Source organism: Sinocyclocheilus grahami, unplaced genomic scaffold (genome assembly GCF_001515645.1).
Source record: "Sinocyclocheilus grahami isolate Dianchi unplaced genomic scaffold, SAMN03320097.WGS_v1.1 scaffold81.1, whole genome shotgun sequence".
NCBI lineage: Eukaryota > Metazoa > Chordata > Actinopteri > Cypriniformes > Cyprinidae > Sinocyclocheilus > Sinocyclocheilus grahami.
The window spans coordinates 1398528-1417347 of record NW_015505260.1 but is presented as its reverse complement, the minus strand read 5'-3'; the positions used below and the strand labels follow the sequence as shown (position 1 = coordinate 1417347).

Below are 18820 nucleotides of genomic sequence, written 5' to 3'. Positions count from 1 at the left end.
TGCGAAAGCAAAATGAGTCCGTGCTGCTTCTGCACCGCATACACATACTGTATACGCGCTGCAGATGGAGTATGTGTGAACTTGGCGCAACAAATCTAGTTCAACATCTGAGGCAACGCCACAAAGAGCTCTGACCAAGCATGGCAAAAAAAAATTCCTGGACACAGGATTTTTTTTTTTCTTCTGCCATATATGTCTATTCTAGAGACATTTTGTTACACCTTTACTTAGTGATTATTTTGCCTTATGTCTGTTCTAGAGACATGTTACAGCTTTTTGATAAAGCTCTAATTGGTTTTCTTTTGGAAATATGTTTCAAATTCACACTGAATGCATTAATGACTGTAAAGCATGTCTGTGTGTCAAAATCGTGATATAAATCGAAATCGCAAAATTGATCAAAGAAATCGCGATCGTTTTTTTTTTCCATATCGCACAGCCCTAAAAGAAACACAGTATTGTGACATTTTCAATTACAAAAAAGAAAAAAGGGTCATTCTGCTGATATGCACATTTACGCCATGTTTCCTTGCCTGAAAGGTGGGTTCTTATGTAGCCATTCACGATTTATAGGCCTTCGATCATGGTTTTGAATTAAGTCTCTCTTGTTTGTTTAAATAAATGGGAGTTGTCAAGGATGTCAATACTGGAATCATATGTACACCGAGATAAAACCTGTGTGACTGGTTATCACACCCAACCGAAGCACGACTTTCCTAACTGTTGGCACTGTATTGTCCAGAACATGATACATTTTGAAAACTGGAACTGTTACTCGACTTGTTTTTCCTCCCGCCGGTCCAAGACCTCCCAAGTTTCCAGGGAAGTTGTATTGTTGAACTTTGGCAATGGCTTAAACATTTTTACTGGCTTGAGTCATCTCTTGTTACACCTAAGAAATGCACAGGGAGACGTTCCTTTATAGGATTTCTGTTTTAAAGTGCGGCTGTATTCGTTTACATTGTGTTAACATGATTAACGGCATGATTAGATCTTGAACTTAAACATATAAAAGTTTGTATCTCCTCTTTTTAGAAAAGGAAAAGGCTTTTCTGTTTAAGATTTCTACACTTTTATTTATTTCAATATAGGGTTATTGTAAACCAAGTTAAAATGTATCACATTTTGGTACCCATCACAGATTACAGCATGATGCTTTTCAGCACAAAATTGTAAAAACTTATTTGTCAAAGTTGTAAATAAAACAGATTATTAATTACAAAGTAAAAATTTTTCACCATAAATTTTCAGTGTAGAAAAAGTGTCCAAAATATTGACAACATAAGAACAGTAAGGATTTATATATAATAAATTATTATACATAGTTCTTTTCTTAATATTTTGGCCCATTAAATGATGATACCAGTGTTGTCTAATAATCTTAATCTTAATAATATATTTTATTTTCAAAATTGTATAGGATTTTTCAAAACGCATAGTTTCAAAGCAGCTTAACAGAAAATACTTGTTTTAATGTTACAATTAATAAGTATTCCATTATCAGCCAGAGCTGAGTGTGTTGAAGCATATTATAGCTGTATATTACTTTCATATGGACATGTTATGTGGTTAGTTAACATTGTGTGTTCCATTAAGCAAACAACAAACGTGTTAGGCAGCAGTTACAACTTGTGAATGAATCAACATACAAAACTATTATCCTTATAAAGTTGGCATCATCTGGAGTCTTCGCAAATGTTGTTGTCGTCGTTTAAAACCTTCCAAAGGCTGGATCCAAACTGGAGCCAAATACAAAAAAGCTCCAGATAGATCTTGATATCCTTGGTGCTCTTAAAAATCCAGAGGCTGATATGAAACTGGAGTCAAAATATGATCTAACCCTGTTCCAATGTTGTTGTTTTGTCATCCTCATCCTCAGGCACGGGCGAGAGCGGCAAGAGTACGTTCATCAAACAGATGCGGATCATTCACGGGACAGGCTACACTGATGAGGACAAGCGCGGCTTCACCAAACTGGTCTACCAGAACATCTTCACCTCCATGCAGTCCATGATCCGTGCCACCGAGAACCTCAAGATCCCGTTCAAATACGAAGACAACAAGGTGACTGCTGCACGCTGAACAATCCCTGGCCGTCACTGCACTGTAATCATCTCTTTGATGCCCAGAGTGCACGTCGAGATGCAAATCAAAACCAGATAGGCCATAAACGTGGCTATAAAAAGAACTACAAGCCTCGCTTGTAAATTTTATTGCCGTCACACCATGGTCAGCTGTCTTTCTTCAGTGCAGGGTTACAGTTAATTATTCTCATGTTTTGGTTTTGAAGAATCAGTTAATATTTCCTAAAGAAGATCCTTAAACTTTAACTCGACAACTTGTGACCTAGTTGGTTCTAAACCCCGCTGGAAGTCATTAGTATTACACAGCCATTAAGACGTAAAATGGGCTGTTTACTGTGTAATGTGTCTTTATCCATAGAACAACGCTCTGCTGGTGCGAGAGGTCGACGTGGAGAAGGTTTGCTCCTTCGACCAGCCCTATGTCAGTGCAATAAAGATGCTCTGGGCGGATCCAGGCATCCAGGAAGCCTACGACCGCAGGCGAGAGTACCAGCTCTCTGACTCCACTAAATAGTAAGTGTGTGTGCTGTCATTAGCCATTAGCTCCTTTTAACTTTATTGGTTTTAATTGAGTTGTCGAATGCTACATCTCTTCTTGCGGTCAGTTAGAAGCATATTTGTGACAAGTCATAGATGTATAGATGCAGTATTATGGCCTGTTCACACCAAGAACATAATAACTATATTAGCCTCCACACCAATGGACAATTACATTGTTTATTATAAGCGTGCTGCAGTTTTGTCGTCTGCTGCATTAAATGTGAAAGCTCCTTGAAAGTCGGATAAATATAATTGGCTGTGTTTTCCTTTGTGTTTTTATAGCTGTGGTGTGGACTTCCATATTCTCATATGGTTATAGTTTGTCATAGTTATTGTCCTTGGTGTGAATGCGCCTTTGCAATACAGTAAAATCACCTTTTTGTGAAAAATGGCATAATTTTGCTTATCATTACACCCACACGGAATCTATGCTCTTACCAAAACTTCCTCAGAATTTAAGTTTTATATCTTCGTCTTGTTCCAAACTTGTGTAATTTATTTTTTATTTTTTTTTAAATAAAAGGAGAAATTTTAAAGAATGTTTACGCTGCTTTGTTTGAATACAATAAAAGCTTATAGTGGGCTACTTTTATGGCATATTTTTGCTCATGTGACTTTGTGAAAAGAAAAAAATGGTAGTGTATGTTTTCCTGAGCATCATAGACAAATATATTGTCTTGTGAAATCAGTACCGCCGCTCCCTATACACAGAGTGCATGTAAACGAGAATGCGAAAGTGAAAGTAAAAAGCGAGCGCGCATTCAAAAGCGATTTCAATAGCCCACATATTGATAATGGCTCCCTGATGGCTTCAAATGATGTACAATATAATTACCCAACTATATACTGTGATTGCGAGGCAACACAAAAGCATAGAAACTATTTTTTCTTCCCATCACATATCTTTTCCATCACCATGTCCCTTTAGGGGCTCTGTAGAATGCAGTATTTGGCTTCGGGCACACCCCTAGACCCCACTTTATTGGTATTTAGATAATATAGGCTTCAACTTTAGTCTTTATTCAGTGCATGAAGTATTGAATAAAGTTTTCTGTTGCTACAAAAAAACGTCTGAAATGTCTGTATTTGTCAAATATTGCATCTAATACACTTCATATGTAATAAAGTACGCAAACACCACACGAGCATTACTTTGGGAACCAGAAAGCGTCTGACTTAACGTCTTCAACTGTAAGTGGCAAACCTCACCGTTCGGTGAATTCCAGCCGCAGCCAAAGTCAAACACACCTATTGTAACATTTTAATCCCTGTTTCGGAAAAAGCAAACAAAGTGCAAGTCTGAAAATCTCCTTAAATCTCATTTGCACTCATGTCAAAATGCGTTGTGCCAGGTTTGACTCAATGTTGACGCACTGTGGCTTGTAACCGAACAAGTCCCGACAAGTTTCAATGGGAAAAAGAGCAGCGTAAAAATTCTCTAAATTTTCTTTTGTGTTCCACGAAAAAATTGGGTCTAAAACAATGAGGATGAGTCAAAATGTTTGTTTTTAGGTTTGAATATTTACATATTTATACTTTTAATGTACCTTTTTTTTTTAAAACCATATTTATATCCGTTCTACAGTTTTTCCAAAACTGCCTGGAAAATATGAAAAGTTCGCTAATTTTATTTGAGTTTCCGTGTGGGTCTACTTGTATAGTTGTGTATATACACACATGTACATGCCTCTGTTTCTCACCGGTTCATCCCACAGTTACCTTAGCGATTTAGAGCGTATATCGACTCCGGGATACGTGCCCAGCCAGCAGGATGTGCTGAGGGTCCGAGTGCCCACTACTGGCATCATAGAGTATCCCTTTGACCTGGAGAATATAATCTTCAGGTATCGCCAATCCCATGGCACACCCTCACTGCCGCCGCTGTCTCCTGACCTTTAACCTGCTGCTGCAACTGCACTTCTGCCTTCCCTGATCGCATTCTCACACCCACCCGGGGCTCAACCTTTGCTATTGTTGTTTCTTTGCAACTTTTAAAGAGTGTTGTTTTGGGGTAACTCTCTGTAGAGATCATCAGCGGAGTAAGCAGAAGGTTGTGGGGTTGCATCCCAGGATCCTGAGTGGCGTTCCCTCACTGCTTTTCCAAAGCTCTCAGGCTCTTAAAGGGATCTGCTGCCATGCTTGATTCTTTCTTCTTCCTTTCTCTCCATCTCTCCTTGTCTCTAGCTATCTAAGTGATTTGGACCGTATCGCAGACCCGTCGTATCTGCCGACTCAGCAAGACGTGCTTAGGGTTCGCATCCCTACCACAGGGATTATTGAATATCCCTTCGACTTGCAAAGCATCATTTTCAGGTAGACCATAATGTCGGAGAGGACTCCTCCACCAGTTTTAATGTCTTCATGTTTGTAACATTTTGCGAATCAGTGCGTTGATCTGGTCCACTTCGGCCAGTTGAACGAACAAGGTTCGATAAGTTTATCGACATTTCTGTGACGTTACTGGCTGTTAATGTCCTTCTTAGTCATTAACCTCTTTGCATCATTAACTTCATTAACATTCATCCATTTTTTTTTTGTCTTTATCGTTATTTATGCGTATGAAATTCAGGGGATTGAAGTATGATTGGAGACATAAGGGTTCATCCATGTTCTAACCAGAACCAAGTTCTTGGGAGTGATAGCAACACAGTTTTTATGCATTAGAACTATATTGCTTTGTGTTTTGGTTTGCCTTTGCCTTTCGCTTTTGGTTTTGTTTTGAATTTAAAATATATTCATTTAAATACATTAAGCAGTAGACGTTACTGGCTGTTAATGTCCTTCTTAGTCATTAACCTCTTTGCATCATTAACTTCATTAACATTCATCCATTTTTTTTTTTTTGTCTTTATCGTTATTTATGCGTATGAAATTCAGGGGATTGAAGTATGATTGGAGACATAAGGGTTCATCCATGTTCTAACCAGAACCAAGTTCTTGGGAGTGATAGCAACACAGTTTTTATGCATTAGAACTATATTGCTTTGTGTTTTGGTTTGCCTTTGCCTTTCGCTTTTGGTTTTGTTTTGAATTTAAAATATATTCATTTAAATACATTAAGCAGTAATAAGTAGGCCTGTCACGATAACAACTTTTTGTTGTGCGATATATTGCGGCAGAAATAATTGCAATAAGCGATATTATTGTCATTTTAAAGACCATTTTATGCCACTGAATATATAATCATAATGTAACAGCATAATAATGCAAGAAGGCCTACACACTTCCAAATGACAACAAACTTTACATTTTTAAGAATATTTAGATAATGGAAATTAAGTATCAAAATATTAGATACCTTAAAAAATCTGAATAAATAGTAAATAAACATTTTCTAACAAAAAGTGCAAAGTAACAAGTAGAAAAAAAGAAAAATGCACAAAGAACTTGTATGCGAATTTTTCCCAGACCTTCTTTTCTCAGTAAATTAAGGGTGCACACTATTGCTGAAAAACACAATCACTACTTAGCAGTCAGATGTCCGTATGCACAAAGGCACAGATCCATAAGCAAGGCCGTATCTGCAGATGAAACTTTTTTTTGTAGAAGCATTTTTTAAATTTGTACTAGCAGCACCTCATGACTACACCACGTTATGTACGAGAAGCTGCAAAAGACACATGCGCAAGTGGAATGTACAAAACATGGTGACATTAATTTTTAAGTAAATATAATGGGCGATATATTGCGTCACCAAAAATTATTGCGGTCATGTACATATATTGCGCGATAAGTCGATATATTGATTATTGCGACAGGCCTAATATTAAGCAATCAAATTTTAAAAAGCAGACGGTGATATGAAGTCTCATTTTTTTTTAAATTCTCTTTTTAATTTTGATAAAATTTTTTTGTTTGTCTTTTCACTTGATGTGCATTTTCTTTTTTGCCTTTTTGCATTTTTTTGATTGTCTTTTCATTTGATTTGCGCTTTTCTTTTCTTTTTTGCCTTTTTTTCCCTTTTAATGTTTATTTAAATATATTAAGCAGTTTTTTGCAGGACAAAACTCTCTCTAAATAATGTTTTATTTTAAATGCTCTTTTTTGTTTTGGTTTGCTTTTGTTTCACTTGATATTTTTTGAATGCTAGCAGTGTTTTCTTTGGTGAAAGTATCTGCAAATTTGCCAAGCTTTCTTTAATAAAGATTGCAATCATGGTTATTATTTGCATAATGAGAAATTGCAATGGCCTTAGTAGGATTTGTAATGCCATTAAAAAAAATTGTCCATACTACAAAATCCGTATAAAACCAGTCCGAGTTCTTTAACAGTACTCAGCACCAGACACAGTTTTACCTTTTAAACATTGCAACTCAAGGCCTTAAAGTAGAATCCATTGCACACAAGAGAACATTACCACACAGGAAGGAGTTTGAGCTCAGGCCCTTGAAGGGGGAACGGTTACAAACCACGGCTCCGGCAGGTGATGCGGCAATGAGAAGCCCTCCACAACCCCCCTGTTTAGAGCCGAGATGAGAGAGAAAGCCTCTGAAGAGAGGTGATCACAAAAGCCCGCAAATCGATTGGAAGCCAGTGTGTCCAACCCCTCCTACGCACGCTGGCACCAGAAATAACTTCGCTTACAATAAGGTTCCCTCTTGATCCGCACTTGACGTGCACAAATAATATTTTTGCAAATGTTTATTGCATTTAAAACAAACAAACACTTTCAAACTACTCTGGAAGGTGACTGGGTCACATTCCAGGTAAATGTCAAGGTAGAACACATTTGATTTCAGGTGACTGCTACTACTGAATGCGGATAACCTGTAGGCGATGTTACGAAATACAGGTGTTTTGGTTAAGTAACCTACATGGTTACACACTAAACTCCTCAAGCCCAGCCATTTAAACATTCTGTAACAAGGTTGAGTTGTCTTCCTCTCCGGCTCCTCGTCCTCCAGAGTAAGAGAGCTTATCCTAGTAAGTAGGTCAGCTGTACCTCCTGCAAGAACGGAGGCTGGCTGAAGAGGCTTTATTTTAGGTTGTAGCTCCTGAAGGAGTCCATTTATCAAAGCTTTACGCCTGGCCACTAGAGACTGAGCTAGTGAGACTGTGTTGCCTACATAAAATAAAACCCTTCTCTTATGTTTTCCCTCACCGAGCACGAGTGCAGGTGTGATAGGGAAAAAAAAATAGCACAGCTGAGAATTCCTCCGATTATTCCCTTCTGTTTTAGCTGGAATCTCCAGTGAGTTTGTCTTCGTACATTTCCATTAATTTTAGGAGCAGTGAGCATTACCTGACTGCTGACTATGCTGAGCATATTCTTTTAATGCACTTTCATTTTCTGTCTGTTTGCATTAAGAGTGAAACAAAAAACAATTTGGTCATTCACCTGCTTTAATGCAACATATAACGCATGTGACTGTACTATTTGGCTCACTTTCCTGTAAAATACAGTTACATGTGGGTGTTTCTTCAACTGTAGGCAGGGTAAATATAATTAAAACTAAAAATATGAAAAAAGCGTCTTTACTTGATATAATAATAATAATAATAATAATTCAAAAAAATTTATTTCACCTAGTTGCCAAGTTTTTCTTTCCAAAATTTTCCTTTAAATTGATGTAAATCTATAAAACTATAGATGTTAAAAAAATTAAGAAAAATGACATGCTACAAAATTACCAAAACTACTACATTTGCTAAATTAAAATGAAAGAGATATATAAAAATAAAAATCCACTAATTATAAAATATTATATAATAATAAAATATTATTATATATTTATTTATGTATTTATTTATTTTTAAATACCAGGCCTTTATTTCCTATTTCTTGATTTGATATTTATCAATCTTCAATATTTATCATTTTAAAACTTCAATCTTAAAATGTACCAATGCTCTGCAGAGGAAGTTTGACATGTTTAAAATCATGATAATATAAATAACAAAGAAATTAAAAAATAAAATAATTTTAATATTTATTGTGATAATGACCAGGGGGCTGTTTCATAAAACAAGTTTACCAAATAAGCCAGGCTTATTTCAGTTAGTCTGACTTATTGTCACTTGATTTGGTTTCATAAAGCAAATTTACCATGGCTCACTCTGGCAACTTCTGCTAGGAAACTAACCTGGTCCGGAGCAGGCTAACGGTCAGGCTAATTGGTCAGGTTCCTCTAACACTGACCAATAGGAATGCATTGATATTACCGCTGACTCTCTCACATACAATTATTTGACTTTATCAGTCCAAAAATAAAAGTATACAGAAAATGCAACTTAAATAAAATAAATAAAAATATAGGCTACTACCGACTGTATTTAATGTATTTTGCCCAAGATTTAAAGCATTAAAAACACTAAATAAAAGTTAAAATCACTAAATTAAAAATGAAAATAAATAATAGAAAACAAACTATATTTTAACTGAAAAGTGGATTACTTGAGCTAGTAATTAGGGCTGTATTAGCTAGCTTACATTTGATTTACAGTTACTGCACTTAATACACTTATGTAGGTTTAAAATTCTGCATGTCACATTTAATGTCCAACAACAAATATTTGACCAAAATGTATATTTAACTCAAATTTATTGCGCTCCGTCTGTTTAGCGCACATGCGCGCAGTAGTGATCGTTCACTAGCATAAGCCTCGCCCACTCCTGACAGCAAAATTGATATATTTAAATGACTTTATAACATTTACAGATGAAGAATATAACTGTGACGTGTCAGTTATGCACTGAGGAAAACACAACGTCTCAAATGCATTAAACAGCACAAATATATTCGCTGTTTGCCATGGTGGATCAATTTGATCCATGATCGATAGTAAGGGCTGCTTAAGAATAAGCGTGCACATCAAATTAGCTTCACTCATTGAACCTGAATCAAATTAGTGAGATTGCGTGAACTTAAATAGTCATTTATGGAACCGCTTTAGCCCCGATTGATTTGTTAGGTATTGGACTTTAATCCCTGCTTTTCTTTAGTGTATTTTATGAAACAGCCCCCAGTTTATTAAGAAATGTGGCATTATTTACGTCACACCAAACAGTTTTTCTCCAAATAAAGTTTTTGTTGTTTTTCAAAAAAAGTGCTAAAAGTGTTACTTGTTTGAGATGAAACGTGGTGTATGCTTGAGGCTTGACGTATGGCAAAAGCCGAAAAATCACATTAAATATCAGTTAATACTTTTGTCATTTTTTTTGTCATCAAGCTCCAATTGTCGAATGATGCAGAAGTGTGAAAATATTATTTAATTGCATGTACTTGGTAGTATTCATAAAATGCTAGCTATGAAATTCACTTTAGTTAGACAAAGGAGTCGGCCATTTAATAAAAAAATGTGGTGGGAATGCGTACGACTTGCAGAACAAATGATTTATGTTAAATATGTATTTGCCATTAGATAATGTTACTTATCAAACTAGCTTGAAAAGTATTTAAAAAGTGAATTTTCTACAAATCTATAAGGCCAGCAGAGCCCCTCGATGAAGAAACTTTTTGTTCAATGAGGTTTTCCAAATGAAAATAAATAAATAACTACCATCACTGTCGTCATATAAATTTTTGTTCATGATACAACAAGGCCCAGGAATGTAGTAAGTCGCTTTGGATAAAAGCGTCTGATAAATGACTAAATGTTTAGTTCATCTTCAATTTTGCTTTGTTGTGAAGAAGCATGTATTAAAACATTTTTTGTTTTGGTCGGCCCCGATGCACCTTAGGATTACTATCTGTTTTTCCATCTGTCCCAGGGCTTTACTAATACAGTGGCAAAGTCTGTGAACACGCTTTTTCCTCGCTCTTTCACCCCGTCCGTCCTGTCTGTTTTTTCATTGTCTTTGTATAGATGTTACTAATCCCAGCGTACATCTGAAACTCTACTGTTCTCTTTTTGTTTGTGGTGCATTTTATAAATGTTTGTGTGTTAGTTTTGCTTCCTTTGTGAAATTCACTGCTTCCAATGTCGCCATAATTTTACCAGAACTGAAGATGACCGGCTCCATACTTGACAGTAGATCTGTTCTCCCGACCTCAAACTCTCCAGCGGCATGATGAAATCATAATTACGTGCTTATTGTAATGTTTCGATACTTCTGAAATTCTTTGAATTAAATTGGGAAGGTTTAACCTCTGCTGTCATGTTTTGAGCTGGTCCTGTTCAGTTCACCTTAGAAACTCACAAGTCGGAGTTTTATTATCCAAACAGTTGATACCTGGAAACCACACAGTCACAACTTAATTTGTGCATGTTTGTGAGAATGAATTCCAGATGTAATGCAATTAACCTCATGATTTTCCTGCCAAAATGTTAATATAATGATAACAGACATGTGATTTTTGAGATGCATCTAATTTTGTATGACAAGTGGTTTCCATCCTTACGGACCCATTTATTTTTGGTGGCATAATTGCAGGGCCTCTAGATTTAATTTGATTTAAAAAAAACAAAAAACTGCAAACCTCTTTCTGAATTGGCTTTTCTCAAAAGCCAAATGTTGGCATAACTTGGTTTTATGAATAAGCACCACTGGCATAGCCTTTTTCATTGTCATCATAATCATCAAACCATTCTTTTTATGTGTACTCCTATTTTGCCACCTTTGTCTCAGGATGGTGGATGTGGGAGGGCAAAGATCAGAGCGCAGGAAGTGGATCCATTGCTTTGAGAACGTCACGTCTATCATGTTCCTGGTTGCCTTGAGCGAATATGACCAGGTCCTTGTGGAATCTGACAATGAGGTGATTTTATTTTTTTAAATCGCGTTTTGTATTTATTTATTTATTATAATTAATATTAGTATTATAGTTTTTTTTAGTTATTGCATAGTTTTTGTAATGTATAAAAACATTCAAATTAATATGTACACTTACACATTTTTTATGTTTAATTATTTATACAATTTAATTAGTACAATTAGTAATTTTATATATTTTATAATGTATATATCAAAATAAGAATTCATTAATGTATATCATTTGTTTTATATATGAATTATTTAATATTGATGTGATGTGGTGTTTTTATAATGTATAAATATTCAAATGAATAATGAACACTTATAAATTTCATTATTTTCAATTGTTACATTATATTTATACATTTTAAAATAGTTATTATAATCAATATTAGTAATATAGTTTTTTTTAGTTATTACATATTAATTTGAATGTTTTTATGCATTATAAAAATTGTGCAATGACAAACTATTTTAATGTTTAATTATATTTATACATTTTTATTTATTAGTATTAATATTACTAGTATTAGTCATTTTATATTTATGTATATATCAAAGGAATTCATTAATGTATATACTTTGTTTTATATAATTTTGAATTATTCATATTTAATATGAATGTATGTTATTTTAGTAGTTTTTATAATGTAGAAATATCTTAAAATTAATTTTTTTAATTGTTACATTATTATATATTTATACATTTTAATTTTTTTCAGTTTTTTTTTGTATTTTATAGATTTTTGTAATGTATTCGTACATTTTAAATGTATTTATTAATTATTAGTATTAGGTAATTTATTTATTTTATAATGTGTAAAAATTTGACATTATTCATTTAAATATTTAATTTCTAATTATTAGTATTATAGCATTTTTATTTTATAAATTGTGTATTATAGAGTAATATAATAGGAGTATAATAGAGTATATTTGGAAATACATTCCTCAGTCATTGAGGTTCATCAGCTAGATTTGCATTAGCCGCAGTTAGTGATGCAAAAGTTGAAGCTGGGCCACTCCTTTCATTGTTGTATTTTTGTTTCTGAATTCTGCAGAATCGCATGGAGGAAAGCAAAGCGCTGTTTCGCACAATCATCACCTACCCCTGGTTCCAGAACTCTTCAGTCATTCTGTTCCTGAACAAGAAGGACCTTCTGGAGGAGAAGATCATGTACTCTCACCTGGTGGACTATTTCCCTGAATTTGATGGTAACAGTCTTTTCACAATGAAGCCTACACTGACACCATGTGTTAGACTTGTGAACTGCAACCACTTCCAAATACACTTCCATAGCCCGTTTTGTCTTCAAAATCAATGCTTATCTCATTTACTGACTCACAGGTCCGCAGAGGGACGCCCAGGCGGGCCGCGAGTTCATCCTGAAGATGTTTGTGGACCTGAACCCAGACAGTGACAAGATCATCTACTCGCACTTCACCTGTGCCACAGACACCGAAAACATCCGCTTCGTCTTCGCGGCGGTCAAGGACACCATCCTGCAGCACAACCTCAAAGAGTACAACTTAGTGTGAGAGAGAGACGGAACGTGAGCGAGACACCTGCAGCCCCACACATGGCCGAAAGCACTACACACCTCACACGCAGAAACACATGCACGTGAACCGTTCGGACACACCTTCACACCCATTAGGCACTGGATCTTCTCATAGTCCTTTTCTTTGCCTGTTCTTTCCTCTCTTCCTGAGTGTCGAACCCTCCAGCTGATAGCTTTATCGTCCAATCTTCCTCAAACACGAAGGCTGGGCTGTTAAACCGGTGCCTAATGACGAAGAGCATTCGTTTGCTCTGTAGGTGGGCTCTACCTGATTGAAACTGAGGTACGAATTTAATGGAAACACTCGGTGGAGACGCAACACGTCCGAAACGAAGAGTGGGCGACATTCTTGAAGGACTTCACCTTGCATCACTGAATTTAACCAGGTGTTAGTTGTGCAATCACATGCTATAACACTAGAGGTGGAGGTGATTTGATTTAATATTATTTTAGGAGTGAAGTATAGAGATTTCCCCATCACTACTGGAGTACTTGGAGAAGAGATGGTGCACCATGTGACTTTTTTTGTAATAAGTGACCGATAAAATGAGTAATGAAAGCCACCAGTTTTTTATTTTTTTCCCCAACGTTCAGTTCCCGAAATTGTTTCTGAAAACACCCAGTTCACTTCTGTATCCACAAATTATCATTCAGGCGGCAAACTGTTTCCTCCAGTCTGATGTTTGCCAGTATTGGGTTTTTAATCAGTATAATTAAAGAGATCCAACTAATATTCAAAGATAATTACCGAAAGATTGTGCTTTGTTTACATGCTTCGTTACATCAGTTTTGAATCTTTGACCGAAGGAATCAAATAAACGCCTTTCCTATGAGATATGAATATCCAGTGATGTAAATGTTCGTAAACTCACTTGGGACTCAGCGCAAAAATGCTATATATGGTGAAATCGATATAGTTTTTTTATTTATGTAATTTATGGACCAGATATGTAATTAGTCGGACTTTTCAACCACTTTTGCCTGAACCTCATTCATACATGAAAATGACTTTCATAGCCTTCTCCTTTTAAAAAAAAAAATCAATTTTAAATTGGAATAAAATTTGTTCCTATATGTTTGCGTCTGTGTTGCGCTTTTATTTATGCCTTTTATTACAAGAACGATGAATAAGGTAGATGGTCTTCCTGGTGAAACATCATCTACATTAAGAGTCCCTGCAGTCATAATGATAATACATGACAATATTTCACACAGCACAGAGATCTTGTATAAATATAATGTAACTTCAGCAACAAAGGTGTAATTAAATTTAATTTCAGCATATTTATTAGATGGCTGTATGCTATATTTGATTTTGAGGTTTTATTTGAACATCACAAAGGTGAAGTAAATATTTCAAAAATCATTGCAGAATAATCCGATCCGCGAAACCCTGCTGACAAGGGGCTTAATTATTGCTCATTTACAGTATTTTAGACATATTTCTCTTTTTGTATGTTTCATTTCAACCACTTTTGCCTGAACCTCATTCATACATGAAAATGACTTTCATAGCCTTCTCCTTTTAAAAAAAAATCAATTTTAAATTGGAATAAAATTTGTTCCTATATGTTTGTGTCTGTGTTGCGCTTTTATTTATGCCTTTTATTACAAGAACGATGAATAAGGTAGATGGTCTTCCTGGTGAAACATCATCTACATTAAGAGTCCCTGCAGTCATAATGATAATACATGACAATGTTTCACACAGCACAGCGATCTTGTATAAATATAATGTAACTTCAGCAACAAAGGTGTAATTAAATCTAATTTCAGCATATTTATTAGATGGCTGTATGCTATATTTGATTTTGAGGTTTTATTTGAACATCACAAAGGTGAAGTAAATATTTCAAAAATCATTGCAGAATAATCCGATCAGACATATGTGGGGGCGTGTTAGAACGAGCCGTTTTAGGTAGGCGTGGTTGACACTTAACTTTTATAAAGAATATCTCTTTGGATTTGAGACTTTAGTCTTTGCAACTTTACAGATCTTCTTTATGCACCAAGAGCTTGTAACACTCCAAAGAGAAAGGAAAAAATTAAATCGCATCATATGACCCCTTTAAGTAATTTCTATTGATGCATATATTTATATCACATTATTTAAATGTTTGAATATATAGATAGATTAAATCATATTTTAGCTGTTTGTTGGTGCCGTTTGATAGTTACATATTACAATTATTTAATGTTAATATTTATGTACATCAAAAACAAATAAAATTGTAGATATTAAAAATATCTTTAAAATTATCTAAAAAAAAATAATATATAGGTAATTTAATTAAACATATACAAATATATGTATATTCAAGCTGTTTGCTGGTGCTGTTTTAAATTTATTAGAAATTAAAATATTTTATAAAAATTATATTTATGCAAATAGATTTTTATAATATTTTATATTTTTCTATATAAAATATTTTATATAATTGTATTTCTAAATGATATTACGAGAAATTTATGAATACATATATAACGTAATTTTAGATGATAGAACAAAAATAAAATGAATTATTTTATGTATTTTACATATACATTTGTATTATATATATATAGCGAGCCTTGTGCTCTAAACAAACAGCCTCTGTAGTGTTTCCCACAGGATTTTGTGAGACTGTGGTGGGTGGTCCTCGATCCCTCTAGGGGGGTCCGGGGACATGGCCCCCCCGTAAGAGAATTGTGTACATTTTAAAGTTAAATTCATAAATCTGGTGCACTTTGAGAGTTCAAAATTAAGAGCTCTAACACAGGTTCAGTGTGCAAAGTAAAAGAAGAAAGCTGGTGAATGTAGTTGTTCTTGAAATTTAAAGGGGACTCAACCCTCTTTTTAGTTGTGATATAGTGTATCAGTCTCACTGGTGAATTTGGAAGCCAACCAAATTAGAATAAAATAATAATAATAATTTTATATTATGATTCCTATGACAGTAATATCATATATTGTAAAACAATTGCACTGTGAAATAAATATAAATTATTTTTTATATGATTTTTAAATGATTCTACTTTAAATGATACTTTTGACCTAATTTCTACACTTGCAAGCAGGGCCTAAAACTAACTTTCACATCTGCCAGTGGCTGGAGAAAATGTACCGGCCATAAATATTTTTCCTTGCCATGAAACTGTTTTTCCTTGAAACTGCCAAAAAACGGGCAGTTGCTACTACACCAACAACTAAACATGTTTAATTAAAAAAAGCAATTTGAAATTAGAACCAGTCACTGCATTTTAATCACGATACAAACAAAGATATAAAGATAAACCCTGCATGAAACTGAAACAGGCAGGCTGAATGAGAACGCATATTCACTCTCTGACAGCAGGTGGCGCTTATGGGTCAGCACCGGATCACGAGCTGATCGCGTGCGCTTCACTTTGAAACAAGCAGCGCAAACAGACTTGATAAGTCATATTACGCTTTCGTTTTTAATTCGTTTGACGGATACTTGCCAAAGCAATGGCGTGAACCACCACGTTAAAGAACTTTTATGTTATATGAGAAGTATAAATATATCTTCGGTTTATTATGAAACTGTGGCAGGCCACCACAGTCTAATTAATGAATGGGAAACACTATATATATATATTCTGTTTGCTGGTGCTGGTTTGATGTATATTCAAAATATTTTATCTAAATTAATATTTATTAGTGTAATTATAATCTAATCATTAGCGTAAGTATATATTTTTATATACATGCATACATACAGAAAAAAACGAAAGAAAAACAGCAGCAGCAGCCATCAGCTCCCAAACTCCACTTCGTCTCTTGCACAGCCACTCGATTTCCTCCAACCAGGGAGGAGAGATACGCCAGCCCTTATCTGAGCTCATTCCCAACGTGGAAAAGGGACAGGAAAGACACCATATCAATCCGACAGAATCCAGCAAATCATCTACGGATAATTTTTCCACGCCGAATGCGTGTTAAAGAGCGCGCTCAGTGCGGCACACATCAGGCTGCTTTATTGCCATAGCAGCGGCGCGAGCTGCCTGTAGCTAGTACAGGAGCTTCAGCTAGCGACGAAACAAAGAAAACACACACAAATATAACCGTCTGCTGAGCAAACTGCTTCCTTGTTTTTTGAGGAGGAGAAGGCAAGACCCCGAAGACCAAAACTGACATGATGTTTCCACAATCCAGGCACTCGGTGAGTGAAAATCGAGCGGTTTGTTGGCGCTGTGTTGATGTTGTTAGCTGGCTTGAGCTTAGCATTGGCAGGAGAGGCATCCTTGCAAGTGTGTGTATGCTAAAACTTATCGCGAAGATTAAATATTTATCATACATTTTATTGCATCACCCTTTTTTGTTTCTGAACCACACGGTGGGGTGGGGGTTACCTTAAAATCCACTAATGTGTGATTTGGCAGTGGATGCCTGTGTTTGCAAATGAAAACAATGTAGATGTTGTGCGGCTGTGGCATTTAACAGTTGGCGAATTGTGTATTAATATATGCAACTTCAGTCCCAGAAACTCCTAATTCTGGTGCATTATTTTACTAAACGTTTATAGTTGTTTATTACCCTGTACTTTGCAACAAGGCATGAAATTATGAGATGTAAGTGCCAAATTCATGTTTATGTTGACATCTCTCAGGTTCTATTAATATTTTCTGATGGACTTTCATCATTTTGCCAATGGAGTGCCAAAATTCATGTTAACTAACACTACAATCACACTTTTAGAAGAATACAAGCTGATTTTTTTTTTTATAAGAACAGCAAGACTTTTGCCAAAAACCCAAGGTGTAAATCTGTAATGACATGCATTTGCATTGTGCAAGATGTTTTCCCTGCAGCGAATCAAGAGGTGTGTGTTGCGCACTACCTTGAGTTTTTAGCCCAGTGTTTCTCAACCCTGGTCCTGAGTGCCCCCCAACACTGCACATTTTGTATGTCTCCCTTATCTGACACCCATTTCAGGTCCTGGAGTTTCTTTTATTGCGCTAATGAGTTGAATCAGGTGTGTTTGATTAGGGAGACACACAAAATGTGCAGTGCTGGGGGGCGCCCAGGACCAGGCTTGAGAAACACTGTTTTAGCCAAAATAGAGAGAGTCTGTATCACTGCTTATGAACTCATTTATGGATTGCGTTACACATAGCAAGTCGCTTCCTCATCAGCCTAACTAACCCGGGTAAGTGATTAAAAGTGGGGTTTAGACTGTTATATTTCTAGACTGGTTTGAATGCAATAACTCATCTCATGGTAAGTTTCTTGCAGGCTGTTGCTGATTAATGAGCTAATATGACAGATATTTTGATTAAGCGCCATTGATTAATGCTGTATGGTGGGAAATAGAAGGGAATGAGATGCCACTGAGCAACATGATTTGGTTTGCTTTACAGAATTCATTTGTACATTCGATTGGCCTTCATAAAATCAACATAAATGGCATCCACAACTCATTTTACATCTAAAAATGCCATATTTTTTTTATGAAACTAGATAGTAAGTGAAAAAAAGTAGTGACACTTGATTGGATTGTGTAAAGTGGACTTGATGTCATATAGAAAGGAAAGTTGTTTTGGAGGTGGAGCAGTTTGTTGAAAAACTTTTTTTTCCTTCTGAATAACTTAACTTGGATCATCATGTGGGGTGATGATGTGACACTAATTTTTTTGTCATTTTAATTTATTCTAAAATATGTTTAAAATGCTATTCATACATCCCATGACTTGTAAAAAATTAATTTACCTTAAAATATAGTTAAAAATTGTATTGCATTTTAATTGATGGAAACGCCACGTCATTTAAATTATCCTTGAAAATTGTACGTTTTTCATATGAAAGCAATGTGAATATTAAGAGTAGATTTTTTAAGAACTCGTTTTAACCTAGATTTTTTGTATTGTGAACACTCTTGTATGTCTGACTTCATTCTTCACTTCACTCTTGTATGACCCATGTATTAAGGATATAAACT

At 35.2% G+C, this 18820-nt stretch overlaps 2 protein-coding genes across 5 annotated transcripts in view; both read left to right on the top strand.

Annotated features, from left to right (window-relative positions):
- Window positions 1-13854, top strand: part of LOC107586405 (guanine nucleotide-binding protein subunit alpha-11-like) — a 41885-nt gene extending 28031 nt beyond the window's left edge. The window contains exons 2-8 of one of the 3 annotated variants that reach the window (XM_016273757.1): window positions 1880-2064; window positions 2443-2597; window positions 4340-4468; window positions 4809-4937; window positions 11194-11323; window positions 12381-12534; window positions 12668-13854. In XM_016273757.1, the coding sequence (XP_016129243.1) occupies window positions 1880-2064; window positions 2443-2597; window positions 4340-4468; window positions 4809-4937; window positions 11194-11323; window positions 12381-12534; window positions 12668-12858 (1073 nt within the window). In that variant the 3' untranslated portion in view covers window positions 12859-13854. The remainder of the gene's footprint in view (window positions 1-1879; window positions 2065-2442; window positions 2598-4339; window positions 4469-4808; window positions 4938-11193; window positions 11324-12380; window positions 12535-12667) is intronic. The other 2 variants (XM_016273759.1, XM_016273758.1) reach the window with 2 other exon arrangements.
- Window positions 13855-16580: 2726 nt separating this feature from the next.
- Window positions 16581-18820, top strand: part of LOC107586404 (amino-terminal enhancer of split-like) — a 30987-nt gene continuing 28747 nt past the window's right edge. For both annotated transcript variants that reach the window (XM_016273756.1, XM_016273755.1), the window contains exon 1: window positions 16581-17044. In XM_016273756.1, the coding sequence (XP_016129242.1) occupies window positions 17018-17044 (27 nt within the window). In that variant the 5' untranslated portion in view covers window positions 16581-17017. The remainder of the gene's footprint in view (window positions 17045-18820) is intronic.